The following is a 16,897-nucleotide window of genomic DNA, read 5'->3' on the forward strand; positions in this document are numbered from 1 at the left end:
TTTGACCCTAACTAACTTCCATTTTTAAAAGCTAGTGAGAAGATTCATGCACCATATTCCTTTCATTACAAGAAGCTTATAGTTTAGAGAAAGGAAATGACAGGAATAGATATGCAATAAACTACACTTCTCCTGCTTGGTGTACAACTTGTAATCTAACTTTTATTTTAAGGATGCCCAAATAACTTTTGTAAACATAGTATGAAGATGCCATTTCTGCCTAGTTTTAGTCATAACACAGTTCTCCAGATAGTTTTTTAGATAGCCTTCTTCATTCCTGCAGCCAGCCAATATTCATGGTCTTTTTTAAACAACATTTCCCAAAGTTTTCTCCATTTCCTTTCCACTGCTACTTTTCAGATCACAGTATAAACCCCAAACCACCCCAACAAAACCCAAGCTCTCAATCAATAAGCAGCTGTGAATGCTGCTTGCTCATTAGCATCCTCACAGAGATTGGGAAGTGCCACTCACAGGGGAAACAGATTCTGGGCCTCATGATGTGTCCAGAAGCATGGCAAGAAATGACACAGAGGAACAAGAAACAGATCTTAAAATACTAGATTATTCTTCTGGTAAATCTTCCAGCTAGGTTTTATTCATTATCCAAAAAGCTAACCAGGGAACCCAAAATGTGCACTGATACTTTCACATAACACAACTCTCTTGGAAGTCTGGCAACACTCTACAAACATTTATGTTGTACCATACCCTCTCAGAAGCATCTTGTTCCTTTAAAGGGAAAGATTACTAGGACTTTCTCATCTCTTAAGTGGCAAGTGCTTTCTGCCTCTACTAATTATAATTCTTTCAAGTCTGAAAAAAGCACAGAGAATATTATAAAGTGTAATACTTTACTTTTCTGTATCTGTACTGTTTCACCAGTCTGATAAATTACCTACAAATGCATAAAACTTAAGCAACATTGTCCAATGCACTCAGAATGGTCCCAAATTCAATTACAAGTAAACCACATTAAAGACTTACTGTACAGTAAACAAATGGGTGAAAAACTGTAATTTATTGAAACTCATAACTCAAAAAATATAAGATGCTGTAGTGTACAATATGTTACACAAAGCACCCTAGGGTGCACATTCAAGTCAAGTAATAACTCCATCGCCCCCCAAACCCTGGTACCCTAGTACTTGTTCCATATACAATCATGCACATTTACTTTTCAAGAGGAAGCCCCCAGTATTCTGATGTATTAAATAGCACCAAAATCAGCATAGTCCATTGAAAAAAAATGGGGAGCTAAATTAACTTGGCCAATACTTTTGACAGATATTATACATTCATGGAATTAAACAGTCTAAACTAACCTAAACAGTGTGTACTGTAACAATTACTGTTCTAATTTGAAGTTCTCCCCATATAGCAGTAGTGGAGGCAATATGCTCTAAGCAAACCTACTTACGTACTTCCTACACAAAGCTCATCTCCCTTTTTTGTTGGAAATAAGTCTATGAGGGGTGTGGAAAACTTGGATCTTTCAAGAACAACTACTGGTCTTAAATAATGAAGCTGTTTTAAGGCAAGGTCTCCACAGTCCGTTAGTGCCTTGTCCAAGATCGCCCTCAAATTTTCTAAAGAAGGGGCAGATGACGATTCTGACAACAAGGGCTGGATTTCTGTTAGCTGCCCATGATTATTTTGGGTTATGATTACATTTTTGTCATTTACAAAGTTGTTTACTGGTGTATCCCCTTGACCATCTCCCTCTTTTTGCAAGGTTTTATCTACTGACAACTGCTCAGGCGACTCCCATTCTACTACCTCATCAAAATCATCATCGTCGTCGTCATCTTTTCCCTCACTTTCCTGAATAAATTTTAAAAATGAAGACTCAAATCCCATTGGTTTATATGTCTTTAAATCAAATGGTTTGGACACTGGAAGCTTCTGAAATTTGTCTTTTGTAGCACAAAGTACATTTCTTTTTGCATTTTGATTAACTGCACTATGTTGACATCCTTCTGGGTCTTTCTCTCTTGGCAACTCTAGTTGTAAACTGGAGAAATAAGAGCTATTCTCTCTTTCACTATTTTCAGAAAAATCTTCAGTTTTACATGTAACTGTCTCCCTGATGTTATGCTCTTCAAAACAGGTGTTCTTTGAACTGTGGTTATATTTTAAAGTGCCTGAATACATAAAGGCACTGGCATCAAAACTCGCACTACTTGTTGGATATCTTTTTTGGTCTTCATTGCTTACATCTTGAGGATCACAGTCAGTATTTGGAACAAGAGGTTTTTCACTTTCTTGCACATAGTCAGGATTAGCTGATTTATCCTCTTTAACTTTTACACCTTTTTTATCCAAGTCTAAAGCTGTTTCAGAGCAGGACTGTTTTTCAATCATTATGCCACATTTAACACAAACAACAAGTTTCTGAATCCGTTGCTCTATATACATATTGGTCATCTGATGTGTGCGCTTATAGTGCCTCACTATACTGCTTTCCAATTTGACAACAGACAAACATCCCTGAACCATGCAAGGGTACTGGGTCTGGTTAGACTTCTCTTTGCACATTTGTAGGGCTTCCTCTTTTGTTTTGAAATTCATCAAATGCTTTTCTCTACTTCTGCTAATTCTTTTAGATTTTTCTTTTAACTGCTTCCCATTCTGCTTGCTCATGTCAAAACTGTCTTTCAAGTAACTTTGTTCATTTTTATCTTTACCTTGATTATCTTCCTCCTCTTTCTGATTTCCAAAAAGACTATCATAATATTCACTATGTCGGAAATACACATGTTGAGAGTAGTGACTGTAATTTGTGAAAATTCGATCACAGCCATTAAGGTCACAATGGATTTCAAAATCTTTGTTTAATTTTTCTTCATTGGCATGTTCTTCTATTAGGTGCTGTTTAAGCTTATTAAAGGTATAAAATACAGCAGGGCACTGGGCTTGGTTACAAGCAAATCTTGCAGATTCAGCTTCAGAAAGCAGTTTTTGATCCTCTAAGTGTTCATTGTGGAAGTCACTACAATGCTTAGCAAGAGCTTTGGAACATAAAAAACGCTTACCACACTCTTTGTATTTGCATGCAAATATTTTTTTACATTTGACAATTTCCCTTTTTGTTCTTGCTTTGTCTTTTTCTAAGCAGAGCTGTTCCTTATTATACTGGTGAACAGTTCTATAATGGCGAATCAAACCTTTCTGGTTGGTAAATGCAGAGTTGCAGCTTTTATGTATACAGTGAAATGGTTTGTGGTACTTATGCAATATATAACATAAGTTTCCTTTAGCAACTGTTCTTTTGCTTCCTCTTCCCTGTCTTGCTTCCAGTTCTTCTCTATGACTGTCCAGAGAAGCCATGTTAGATGTTTTTCTTGTTACATTATTGTCTGTCTCTTCACTGGACTCCAAATCTGTCTCAGAACTACAGTCTTCCTTTTTAGGATGACACAGCTGTTCAGAGTGGTCTGAATGTTCAATGAATTCAATGTTGGTTGCACAGACAGGTGTTGGAACAGTGCTATTTTTATGCATGTCATCTGTACGTAAACCTACATGATCAATTTTTTCATTAGAACATACCTTGTGAGATACCCTCTCACAGCCAATTTGATGTTTGTTTCTATAGTGAATTCTAAGGTGTGTTTTTCTTGTAAATGATCTTTGGCAAATATGGCACTTAAATGGTGAGTACCGATGCTGGAACATATTTAACTGAAGAACCATTTCCTTTGAATAGTTATGCTTTTTAACATAATGCATTAAGAGAGCTTCTCTGGTCACAAACTCACACGTACATCCTTGACATTCACAGAAAAATGGTTTCGCTGCCAGCTGAGTAAGATACTGGCTAGGTAAATTATCTTGTTGCTCTTGAAGCTGAAATTTTGAGGTAGTTTCATCTACTAACTCAGGGCACTTGGCATCCCTAGATGAATAGGATTGTAAAGAGCCCAAAAGAGGCTTGTGTCTTGAAGAATTCTGAATGTTAGAATTTTTTAAGCTTAGATGTTTCAAGCCTAACATTAGTTCCAGCATGTTATCTTCAATATTTGATTCTTTAGAACTGTCATAAAAAGATGTTTCTGGGGAAGAAGGACAAGTTTCTTCCTTCAGGCCATTGCTTCCTTTAGCATCTATAGTACAAGACGAGCTTTCTGGAGAGTCAGCATTTGTATCTGAATTATGACCTAACTCTGTACTAATGTCTGTAGGGGATTTACTGTCCTGAGTGTCACTCAACAGATCGAGAAAGTCTTTAGTTTTCATCTCCGTATTTTTTTTACCTTTGAAGTTATATGGATGGGCCCTGCGAAGGTTTTTTTGCATACTTCTGGAATTTTTGTGTGTGGAACAGCAGCCTTCAAAACCACAGGAAAGTTTTTTTTCATCAAAGCAAACTGCCACATTGGAACACTGTTGTTTTACATCTGCTGGATGGAAGACTCCTTCCTGGGACATGAGAAAACCTGGAACTGATTGATTGTGAGCCATTGTTTCAATCAGTAGAGGAGACGCCTGGCCTTGGTTTACTGCAGCATCTGTGCTGTGGTCCCCACAATGAAGGCTGCAATTACTTTCACTGTCTAGATCTTCACTGTCAGAGAGTGCTTCTTCCTTAATCTGTGGAATTTCCTGAGAGCCTGAAGGATCCAAGTTATCATTCAGACTGGAATTTTCAGATTGTTCAAGCAGCTGAGACTCTGGAAGATAACTACATTTGTCTTTTGAAACCGACTCTTCAAGTTTTAGTGTTTGCTTCACTTCCCTATTTGACACTTCAATATTATGCACTGCAAGGTGATTCTGAAATTCAGTTTTTGAATAATAAAACTTTTTGCAACCAAAGAAGTTGCAGGTATATGATGCATCTCTGAAGTGCTGTGCCTCGTGATGGTAAAGTTGCCCTAAGTCACTGAAAACAATATTACAGCCATTTAGCTCACATTTATAACGAAGATCATCATGTGTTTGTTTGTGATTGAGAAGCTCATTAACTGACCCAAATCTAGCATAACAATCCATTGACACACACATATACGGTTGAGGTCCACAGTGCACACGTTCATGCTCCCGCAAATGAAAGGATGTCATGAAATGTCGGCGGCAGAAAGCACACTTCTCTCTCCTGTTTTTCATATCCAAGTAGTGTTTTGCATTCTCATCATTGTTTTGATGTTCAGCTTTCAGATGTACACTTAAGTATTTAAACTGTTTAAATACTCTAGAACAATCTGTTCCGGGACATGGATAGATGTCTCTGTCTTGTAGCTGGCAATTTTCCAGTTGGCTAAATGTGACATATTCATGTGTGTCATTTTCAAAGTTTTCGGGCAGCTGTGGCTGATGTGACTTTTCCTGAAACACTGGGGGCGGGCTGCTGGAAGCTGTTGTCTTTTGTGGTGATCTTTCTTTTTTCAGTATTATCTTCTTTTTGGGTCTGTGTGTTCTACTAGGTGGCATTTTAACATGTTCCATTACATGTGGTACAAAAAATTCCTTTCTCTTGAACTTTTTTGTACACACTGGACACGTATAAACACCATCTTCCATATGCATCTTAGAATGATGCAGTATTCTAGCCTCTATACACTCCCTTTTGCAGAGCACACAAAAAAATTTGTACTGAAGCCATCTCTGGTATCTTTCTGAAGAACCAATTGGTTTTTTTACTCTTGCTTTTTCTTTAGGGTGGTTCATTGTGTCTTTTCCATCATAATATTTATGTTCTTTTGTCTCATCATAGTCACTAAAGAAAGTTTCTAACATGTCAGTTTCATTGATTGACATATTACAACTTGCATCGTCCTCGGAATCAGAAGCTACTTTCCCTAACAGTTTAAGGCAATGTCGCTTTAAAGTCTTCCAGTCCCAAAATTCAGGATCAAATGGCCAATATGCTTTTAAAGCTAACAGCAGCTCGCAACGGAGTGAATTTGGAACCAGTGCATTTTCTTCATCAAATTTTTGATCTGGTTGCATATAGAGCTCTTCCAACACATTAAATCCACTCAGAGTTGGCTCAAGTAAAAATTCTGTGAGCTGACAAGCTCTTCTAACTTCAAGGTCTTCTGGTAAAAGGCATGCAATTGTTTTACATACTGATGTCTTCATTTCATCGCTTCCGTTTGATCTGATCTGAAGGGCTCTCACACATAACAAAACAGACACAGCAAGTCCTGCTTCTTCTGCCTGTTTAAAACAAACAAACAAAAACCAAACAAAAAACAGCCACAAAACAAATGTTACTTTTCTTTGATAAGCACATTCTCTCTAGAACTGTTCTAGGAAAAAAACCATGCAATGAGAGCATCTGATAGACTACAGCCCATTCAGAATGTATTCAGGCTTCTGAGTGTTAAGTGCCCGAGTCATTGAGCATACTCTAAAAAGTTGTAGTTTATTTTATGCGAGGAACCTCTTCTACTTTTCAAGTGAGGGCAGCCACTTCACATTTAGTGCACTCTGCGGAGGAGTCACACAAACTAGTTTAGGCATTAGATATTGCAAAACATCTTTCTAACTCCTCTCTCTCTTCATTGAGTGACTCTCAATCATAAATAAGTCAGACATCTAAAACAGAATGGTGTAAATCTTCCATATACACTCCTCCGGCAGCATCCACACAGGATATTAATTCAGAACATGTGGTACTGTGTAATAAGGAAATTAATGTAAATTCACACCCTGAAACAAAATAACCTTCAACAGCATAAGCAGTACAGTAGCAGAAATGATTCCTGATGAAGATAACTGTCATTTCACTTTCAAACATTTTCTGAGGAGTCTATGCAACTTTGAGGTGCTGCTCAATAGTGTCAGGAAGATACCTACAAATATTACTCACATGCTGATTTTAAAAAGTAATATATTCCAAATTCTACATGGACAAAATTGAAAGTTACCTTGTTCCAAAAGCATACTTTCCAGCATAAAGAATCTGAATGCATGAAGTAACTATTTAGTCATTATTAGTAAAGATAAGTAACAGTTAAGATATTTATGAATAGTGCAGAGAGATGACACGTGGCTAACGCAACCAAATCCACACCAGCTCAGATGGTAAAAATCCAAAAGAACTAAAAACAAGTTAAAAGAATTAGCGAGCTCTTACACTCACTGTGCACTGCCTATTGGAAGTCATGCAATTTGCTAGAGAGCAACAAAAAAGCTATTTCCCCAGGAGAAGAAATTTTAATATGTTTTAGCAGGAAACACAGAAAGAACTGGTACACAGCTAACAATGTATTATGCTTTATATATAAAGTGCACATTTGCACATGTTTTAAAAGTAGAAATAGGCCAACTTTAGAGAAACTAGGAGCAAACATTACTCTGTGCAATCACTACCGGAATTCATCTTTGCCAAATCAGAGTTCCGGACTCTCCTCTATGATCTGTCAAAAGGACAATCATGTAACCTTTCTGATCTCTACTTTGACTCTAAAACAGGGCTCTGATACTTGCTCTTCTCTTATCAAATCACACTTGATAACTCACTTGGTTCACAGGATTAACTCTGGTCAGTGAAAGAGAGTCCCAGACAAACAAACCTGAAGCTGTAGAGAAATGTAATTGAAAAAAGGAACCTTGTCTGTTTTATCCATAATCCATTTGATGCCTTAACTCTGAATTAACTCATATCCATATAAGAATGCAAAAAGATGGGCAAATTTGGGAGGGTACTGTTAATTGAAACATTCATAAAACTGAAGTTCATGTGGCAAATTCTATTCTACATGTGCAAAACTATGCTGTTCTTCAGGAAGAGATGTCTGAACTCTTTTGGAAGTAGTGACATTCCTAAGGGAAAATCCCATATCTAATTTAAGGTCCATGATCCATGTAATACTGTTACTGAAACAGTTAAAATCCTGTTATTATCAGCTAGCTTACTTTTCCTCCATTGAAGCGTGCCTGATTCACTTTCATTCATAACTGCCCTCCACAAATCTACTCTCATGTAGTGACAAGACACAGGAAATTTCAGTCTAACCAATTCCAAGAGTCAGAGTAGCCATCAAAGGAAGACAAAAACATCCTATTGAGCAACTACCCAGATTAAACATAGCTATCCCTTCTGCTCTGCTTAAGAACAGCATGCTATATTTGCCTGCTGGGTAGATGGATCAGTTAAAGTCTTTCCATTACGCCTCAAACAGAGATTATGAGTTTATAAAAATTGCTGTTAGGCATCTCTTGAACCTTTCTGTAACTTTCTAAAGATAGGCATCAGAATAGAAGGTAGAATTCCACATGTGACTGTATCACACATTTTGAAGAAAACCCATTTTCTCAGAATACAAAAATACGAGACATTTCAGCCAAGTCACCATCTCTTAGAGATGCTGCAGAAGATTTTTGCTGTGCCTCACTTCTAAACAGGCATCAGATTAAAACACAGCTATGCTTTGTTTGCAAAATACTGTCATAGTGTATTTTCAGAGTAACAAACAAACCATTCCACACTGATTGAAGGTAACTTCAATGTGTCAAGCTGACACAAAACTACAATGGCAGGCATTTTTCAGAGATTTTTATTAGTAAGTTATTAGGCACTTAATCAGAAAGTATGAATAATGAAATAAGCTATATTTCATATCAGTTCAGTAGAATTATTAAGTAAATAATAAATTCATGTAAACAGTTCTGGCTGCATCCAAGGACTCTGGACTGCAGCTTACTTACTTCAGATTGTATGACTCTTATCAAGAAAAATAAATGCTGTAGTGTCTTGGCAATGATGCCAAACTGACGACATCTCTCCAAAAAGGAATCTAAAGAAGGATCTATTCTTCTCTGCAGTTTACTCCAGAAAAGTGTCAGTTCCCTGCAAACAGTTGAAAGCAAAATGTAAGAACATTACAGATATGCAGAATTTGTCCAGTCTACACACTTCAGTTCAGAGTTGATGCCACAACAATTTGTTATTAAAAACCAGCACACACTTCAATCAGGTCTCCGTCTCTGAGAGATGCTGAAGAGAACTTTTACTTTGCCTTACTCCTAAACAAGCATCACATCAAAACACAGTATATCTCCTGTTATCTAATGGGGAAAAACACTGGCAATGGGATTCATCTCACTTAATGCAGGCATCTATAGCTGCACAGACTTCCTTTCTAGACAAGAACCACCCCCCTGCCACGCTTGCAGAGCCTTAACTTTTCACATAGAAATTTAAAATAGGTAAGATGAATCATAATGTAAAGTAGCTGCTTCCCTCCCACTAGGCAAGTAGCTTAGATGTTGACACCTGCATTCAAATGATGTAACTGTCACTCAGTGCTTTAAAAGATACCTCTAACAGAACAAGCTTTGTAAAGTGTTACATAAGGGATACGTAAGCTGAGGGCTTTGTATACTGTCTTTGAACAGTTATATGCTTTACTGTTTGTAGCATTTGAGCACAGAGCTGTTCTGTTAAGCAATTTATTATAACCAAGGCAACACAGCCATTGAATGATGCAATCTGTCACTTCGTGTTGCTTTGCCATCTCAGTGAGTGCCACAGAAATGGAAAAACACCAGAGTGATAGGATCTGTGTCTTTTATATCACTTGAAAAGTTTTTCTTACGTTCCTTTAGCAGAGCAAATGTCACCTTTGCTAATTTAACCACTCTGTGCATCAAATTATACATAAGTTTCTAGAAGCAAGGCCAGTTGTAGCCTCTAGAACCAAAAAACCAAGAACATACCTAGGCAAACTTTACACTGAATATTGGCAAGGTTCTTCCTTTGAATTATTGCAATCCTGCTCTTGAACCCTAAGCCAAGTGAAAGGGAGTGAGGCCTTGTTAAGGATTTGACATGGGATACATTTATTGAACAAAAATGGACAATATTTACTGGTAACAGTTTTGGGGTTTTTTTTTGTTTGTTTGGGGTTTTGTTTTGTTTTCTTTGTTTGTTTTCTTTAAAAGCCTAGAAATGCAGTTAACAGCCTTTCATAGTCAGGAAGAGACCGCTGAGAAGCTAGATAGGTCTACAAGAAACTAACATACAAGCAGTACAATTCAAGTTGTTTTAATTTTAAATCCTAAAACAGAACTAGAGAGGAAAAAAAAGGTATACACCCAGAATATTAGCAACTTTTTCTACTGCCCTTTTAGCCCCAAGAAGCTGACAAAATTAAAATTTAATTGAACATTAGGATGACTAACATGGAAGAATTGTATGAAGGGAAGCTTACGCAAGGAAGGCATAAAATATATACATATATATAGAAGTGTTACAAAAAAATTTAACTCAGGATTACCACAACAGAAACAAAACAAACTTGAAAAATAGCTTATCAAGACATCAGTCATTTTGTATATCTATTCAGTACATTTACACAGTTGGGAGTTGGAAGAATAGTGAGAGAAGGGCTTCACTCTGGATAATTCCTTATTCCTAAGAGTTTTTGGGAGACCAAAAAGTTTTCAGTGTTTGCCCTGTTCTCTTTCTCATTCCATCCCTTCTTTCTGCAAAGCTGAAGTATGCTGTTGGAAGGGGTCCTCAAGGATGGTGATGTGTAAGTGTTCCTCAAATAATCTTCATACATATAAAAAGGCAAGAAAGGACAACTCTCAGTATTTGGGCAATTTTCCATTTCAAAAGTGATGTGAGGCAGTGCAGAGAACAGAAAGAACTCCAGACAGACATATCTACTAATACTTAGGAAAAAAAAACCTCTTACTACCATATCAGACCAGAGAGAAGTTTTTTTAAGTTGTTCTTAGCTACAGTTCATACTTAATGCCACTTGTGTAATGCTAAGGATTACATTATTTTATGGATTGATGAACTGCCTGACTCCTTGGAGACCAAGGCAATCAGCTAGCTCAGAACTACTGCCCACAGCAGCACTACTTCTTAGATAAAGTTCCAAACACAGCAGATACCTCCACTCTTAAAAGTAGCGTTACACATTATTTTATGACTATCAGCAACAATCATTGCAAAATCTTCCAATTTTGGTGAAGAATAACATATACAAACCTAAGTTTGCTTTCACCTTCAGCTGTGAAATGAAGCTTCACACCAACAGCGCTAATTCACATACATCTATGGTTTACTAATCTTCTCTTGGAGGTACAGACTTGAGGCTACAGGATGAGCTGAGCTAGGCTAATCAAATAGCTTAACCTCTCTAATATGCAAGAATAATAATTGGAGGTTTGTGCTGGGTTAGAGAGTTAGCACTGTGCCATCAGGCAGATGCTAGAGCAGTGAAGACAGGAGGGAAGGGAAGTTAAGTTTTCCCTTTCTAGACTGAGAATAATGTTACAGCTTAACAGATTTAACAGCTTACAACTTCCAGAAGCACCAGTGTTGCACTTCTTTGCTGGAACTTGCCTGACCACATGGTAAAACTAATCAAGCATTAACCTGTAGAAAGCTATACACAGTTTTGGCTGGGTTAGATTAATGTGCTCGCTACAGCTCGCTACAGATGGGCCCAGAGCCAGAACAACAGACGAGACAGACTTGTGCAGCTAGCACAATATGACAAGAATTTATCTTCCACTTTGTGGTAGCAGCAAACTGTTAGGACTAGCTCAAGTATTATGGCACCAAAGCTCCATCTTCATCCACTATGTAAGACATTCATCCACACTAATAAGAATCTCAAAAGCATCCTCACTTTCACATGCTGTTCACAGCTGTCAACTGGTCTTTTCCTCTGTCTAAACCAGAACACTTTCAATCTGGATCACTTATGCTGGTTCACTCTGACACTGCATAAAGCAAGATACAGAGCAGAATAATGGGAATGGGTGACTGGCAGCAAGCAGGATAGCACTGGACAGCATTGCTTGCTCACAGCGTCTGTTAAAGGGCAGTCAGGGGCTAGCAGAAAATGTTTCATCAATGTACTGCTACTCTAAAAATCAAGAAGGACGTGATCCAGAAAATCCTGCAGGAAACAGTTTTATTTAAGGATCCTACAGGTGAGTGGAACATTTCCAAGTACATATGCTAGGGCTTGTCTGTTGCACCAAATCCGTAACAGCACAAAGAGAAGCTGACCTGCAAACGACACTGTACCAGGGGGTCTCTGTTCTTCTTACTCCCTGCTCTCCTCTCAAAGATTTTCAGCAAATGTTTTAGTCACCACTCAGTTCTGGTCTATCAAATTACGTAATGCATCAGAAGTACACTATGAAAACTGATTAAAGCTTAAATCATTTATTGACTTGAAACACCATTATGCAGGCTTATGATTAAATACAGACAACAAAAAGCTACATTTTATTATTAACAATCAAAATGCAAAAGGTGTCAATGACATTGCTAGAAAAATTGTAAGAGTCCAAATCATCAGTAGATCAAGCATCACAGAGTAAAATAACCTCTCAACTACAATCCTGTCTTTTTGAACCAGACAGGACCTTCTTTGAAGTGAATTAAGCAATTGCTGCCCCTTAAAACCAGCAGCTGGTCACAGAAAGGAGTATGTCTCCGTTTATGTATCCAATTTAACTAAGTATTTTAAGTATATATTTATGCTGTACTTAAGCCTATATAATGGCTAGCAAGCAACCTCTAGCATGTGATTCCTCCACATGAATTTTAGCTGTAGGATAAGGTTAAATATGCATATTACACCATCTTAACATTTCCTGTCCTTCCAGTCAGCTCTGACATTTGTCACGCTTTTGACTGACCTCAATTTACTAATGCAGAGAAAGCAACATTACCTTATGCCTTTTCTAGGGTACTGATTCAAATCAGCTCTGCAATGATTTCAGTGATCACCACAGTTTGTATGGGGCAGAAGCCTCCTCATTTTTGTAAGTCATAATATCCACTACATCTGTAATGTGTAATCTCATGCCTCATCAGTTAAGCTGGCTGATCTGACAAAAGTAATCCTCCAAATTAAAAGTTTTATGTCATATCAACCACTTGAATTCATCTACCTTGTGGCTAAACAATCACTAGATCTGTGTCTGCCACAAGGAAAGTCAGTGGAGGTCAATAAAAAAGGCCACTCCATCAAACAGCAGTTCACCATTAGACCAGCAAGGCATCCTTATCTTCAAGCAACAGTACTTTTTAAACAGACTTAGAGGTACAGTCTCAAAGTGAGAAAGTAATCTGATGGTCAAGAAGTATTACACCAGTTTCACAAGACAGGAATCCATCAGAAGGTCAACTTCTTCAATCTGGGCTCCAGCATCCTGGAAGCTTTGCTTTTCAGTGGGTCCAGACCGCATCAGTTGTGTGGAATTCTGTTGTACAAGGAGTGCTATGTACGGTACTAGAATTTGAATTTATGCACCTATACAATTTCAGGGTTAGACAGAAGACTTAATTCTCTTGTCTTGTCCCTGGGGGAAGGCAGCTGGAAATTGAGGAGTTTGTCCAGACAGCAGCAGAGGGGGCAACTGTGGCATGCATGGACATAGCAGCACAGTTTGAGCCAGCACCTTTCATTTGAATGACCACTAACAACAGTGTGGACATAATGACATGACTTCAGCATGAGTGACACAAGCCTGCTAACACCTTCTCTAAGCAGGAACATACTTGTGTTCTAGACTGTGCTAACATTTGTATCTTCAAGCCTTCACTGCTTGTCACCTAGGCTAGCCAATTTTAAAGCTGACGTGGAAGTACCTACTCATGTTACAGTTGCACCATGTTTTGTGTAGACTTAGCCTTAGGCAGGCCCCATCATGGGCCAGACTAGGATGGAGATGAGAAATCTACAGCTCTAATTGGTATCTCCAGACTCAGTCAGGAGAAAATGTAGATTGGAGTTACAGGACCTGAAAGTTTCATTCAAATTCTAATTCATTGCAGTTCAGACTTCATACTGCAAGTGAAAAATCTACCCACAGTTGTTGTCAGAAAAAAGAGATGTTATTCTGTAACAATAAATGCTACATCAGTGAAGTCTGTTCTCCAGTCCCAATAGTTTCAAAGTCTCAGCTACACATAAAGTCCAACTCTCTTCATTTTCACCCTAGGGATACAGCTTTTAGAACTGCTTAACAAGTCTCCTTGGACAACAGCAAATTATTTAGTTCACCCTGAAAGAATGTTAGCTGTTGGGTTTTGTTTGGTTGGTTAGTTGGTTTTGTTTTTTTCTTTAAAAAGAGACCAAGGGATGGACTTCAGCCTTGTATCTCTTTGGACATGGCTCTAATGACACATTTTGGTAGTGAAAAACAGTCAGCCTCTAGAACTTCCAAGCATGGTGGACTCTCCCCTTTGACTCTTCCACAAGTTCATTTCTCTCTACAAGGTATGCTTTTGCTCAAAAAGACATTTCTGGCCTGAAACAGAAGCAATATGTAAATACTTCTGGCCTTTTTTGTACAGATGATTGGACCAGGCTAATCATCCTGCTGACACTTAAGTGCTATGAAAACTTTTCTTAATGGCATTAAAATGTGGAGTGAGTAAATGAACAACGCCACAGCTGACAGAATCCAAATTCCCAAGATATACTTGAGATGTCTGGTAATGTAAAACTTTATCCAGACCAGTGTTTAAACAGGAGAAAACTACACATTTAGCCATGTCTTGAAAGCCAAAATTACAAACCCATTTTGTAAGGGGCAGAAAACAGCTTCCCTACTTTGGCTCTAACAGTTTGCCACTGCTGAAACAGAGATGCAAAAAGTTTTGTATCTCCAGCCAGTTAAGACGACAGACAAGTTTTATAGTCACAATTTGGCCAAGATCTAGTACTGCAATTCTCAGAGTTATAGAAAATACAAAAATATAAAAAGGCTTTCAGGGGGTGGTGGTGAAGTTAAAGGGTGCTGCCTCTGCACATTCCTACTACTTACATCTCTGTGGAAGAAGTGAAAAAAGGCAAACTCTCAGGGGTCTAAGAATTCTAGAGGGAAGAACTGAATTACAACACACTTTGTGGAACCACAAAGCTTAGGGGTTTAATATAAACCCAGACAGCACTGATCCAGCACTACTTACAGAGCTACCATATTGCTGAAGCATTACTGTTAATGCCAACAATGTAAGTGCTGTTTCATTTTTAAATGATTTAAACATTACTTTTGTCTAACTGCTCTATTACTGTAGCAAGATGAGGCCTTTTTTATTTTGTCACAAGTTATCTAGAAGGTACTTCAGTCTGATGTACTTCTCAAGTTAAAGATATATCCACATTCTCTACATATTTTTGTACAATATTAGCTCAGTTCTCTTGCACTGAAGCCAGTGAGGAAGTTAGGAGTAGCAGTAATACTTATTACTTACCAAGAGCAATACACATTTGCCGTTTGAAGCTGATGAGTAAGGTATGTTGTACAAAGAATAAATGCAGTGTTTTCTTGTCCCTCAGATTCCAGATTACATATGATGTCCAGTACTTCTTTGCAATCCACCTTTGCAATCTTAAAGAAAAAAAAAGAAAATTAAAAGAAAAGGCACTTTATTCTCAGCATGTTTACAAAAGAAATGCATGTTTACTGTATCAAAGGAAATGGTCTCAAAACACATGAACAAAACACTATGTCTGCTTTTAATACCCAGAGTTCATACCACACCTTTCAGCTACAGAATGGCATGAGAAGTTCACATATGTTAGTTCTGATCCTTTCTTGGTATTAGTTTTCTTTGGGACCACCTTCCATTTTGGGCAGCTTAGCAAAATACTTATATACAGGCAACAGTCTCTCTAAAACTTCCCATTCCATCTCTGCAGTTGCAGGCATCCCTGTTCTCCTCTTGAAAATTGAAACCCATGTCCAAAAAAGTCAAGAGATGTGAAAAAGCCAGTTTCTTGTCCTCTTTGTCCTAAGTGCTGATTCTGAACAATCACGCTCCAAAGCATGATGTTAAAAATAGAAGTGTTTAGAGTAGAGACAAATCCCATGGAAGTTCTGGAAAGCATACTTAAAGGTAGTACCATGTATCAAAACAGGGCATTAGCTTGGTTATAAGCCAATTATTTTAGACCACAAACAGTAAATATGAAGTGCTTTTACTATTAAGACACTATTTTTAATACATTTTTTCCACCAGATCTATTCCATTTCACAGAATAGGCTGTATTCAAGCAACATCTACTTTAATCAGCTGTTGCTACTATAAACAATTCAAACCTCTTGTTAATCATGAAAAATAATGATAAATTTTAACTTCCCATTGTTCTTTCTATACCAAACTAATTTTCACAGACATCTCATTCAGCAGGAAGAGCAGAAGCTGGATATTACCCCGGTTTTCCATACACACTTGACAATGGAGTTCATTGAGCAATGTCAGCATTTTCTAGGGTCCACTGACTTTTGATGTTCAACTTGAGACCCATGACTGACCTTTTCCAGCAGACATTTTTAGAGCAATTCAAAGCTGAAAGTTCTTGCAGATGTGTCAGTTCTGCATTTGAAGAAGACTAAAATGTAGCAGATCATTTTGGTCAGGGGTTTTGTTACTGACTCACCTCTGGCAAGACAGAAACCTCAAGAACTGATTTAAGTGACAATGCTTTGCTAACTAAGGGGACAGACATCATTCCTCCTTGCATGCCAGAGATCATAAGCACTTACAATGTCTGCAAATCAAGTGCCACCTCCATCAGGTTGCGGAAGATGGAAAAGCAAGCCCATACCAATGGCCACATGAAAGAATTTTGAAGGTGTTCATCACTGCACAGGAGAGAACAGTGCTGTTCTAGCTTACAGATAAAAAAAAAAAAAACCAACAAAAAAGGATACTGCTGCATATCACCTCCCTCCAACACCCTTTGCCAGCAGTACCTTTCTTATGTTCTCATCTACCTTCAGTACTTACAGGCACACAGGCTTTCAGCTTATGTGGGAAGTCTAGCTGAATACATGTCTGATAGCTCCAGTCTTTTCACAGTATTCTACCACCTCTCTCCACTCATTTATTCCTATTCTTTATAGATTACAATTTCCATCAGCACATTTTATAAAGCAAATTAGGAAAACAAAGCTA

The 16,897-nt window shown here is 37.9% G+C and overlaps 1 protein-coding gene across 3 annotated transcripts in view; it reads right to left on the reverse strand.

Moving 5' to 3' along the window:
- Positions 1-1,002: 1,002 nt before the first annotated feature.
- RLF (RLF zinc finger) overlaps positions 1,003-16,897 on the reverse strand; it is a 52,981-nt gene continuing 37,086 nt past the window's right edge. For 2 of the 3 annotated variants that reach the window (XM_030040063.2, XM_041128999.1), the window contains 3 exons: positions 15,191-15,327; positions 8,659-8,800; positions 1,003-6,162 (listed from right to left, as the gene is read on the reverse strand). In XM_030040063.2, the coding sequence (XP_029895923.1) occupies positions 1,417-6,162; positions 8,659-8,800; positions 15,191-15,327 (5,025 nt within the window). In that variant the 3' untranslated portion in view covers positions 1,003-1,416. Of the gene's footprint in view, positions 6,163-8,658; positions 8,801-15,190; positions 15,328-15,480; positions 16,232-16,897 lie in introns of those variants that run through there. The other variant, XM_030040065.2, reaches the window with a different exon arrangement.

Source organism: Aquila chrysaetos, chromosome 16, assembly GCF_900496995.4.
Source record: "Aquila chrysaetos chrysaetos chromosome 16, bAquChr1.4, whole genome shotgun sequence".
Lineage (NCBI taxonomy): Eukaryota > Metazoa > Chordata > Aves > Accipitriformes > Accipitridae > Aquila > Aquila chrysaetos.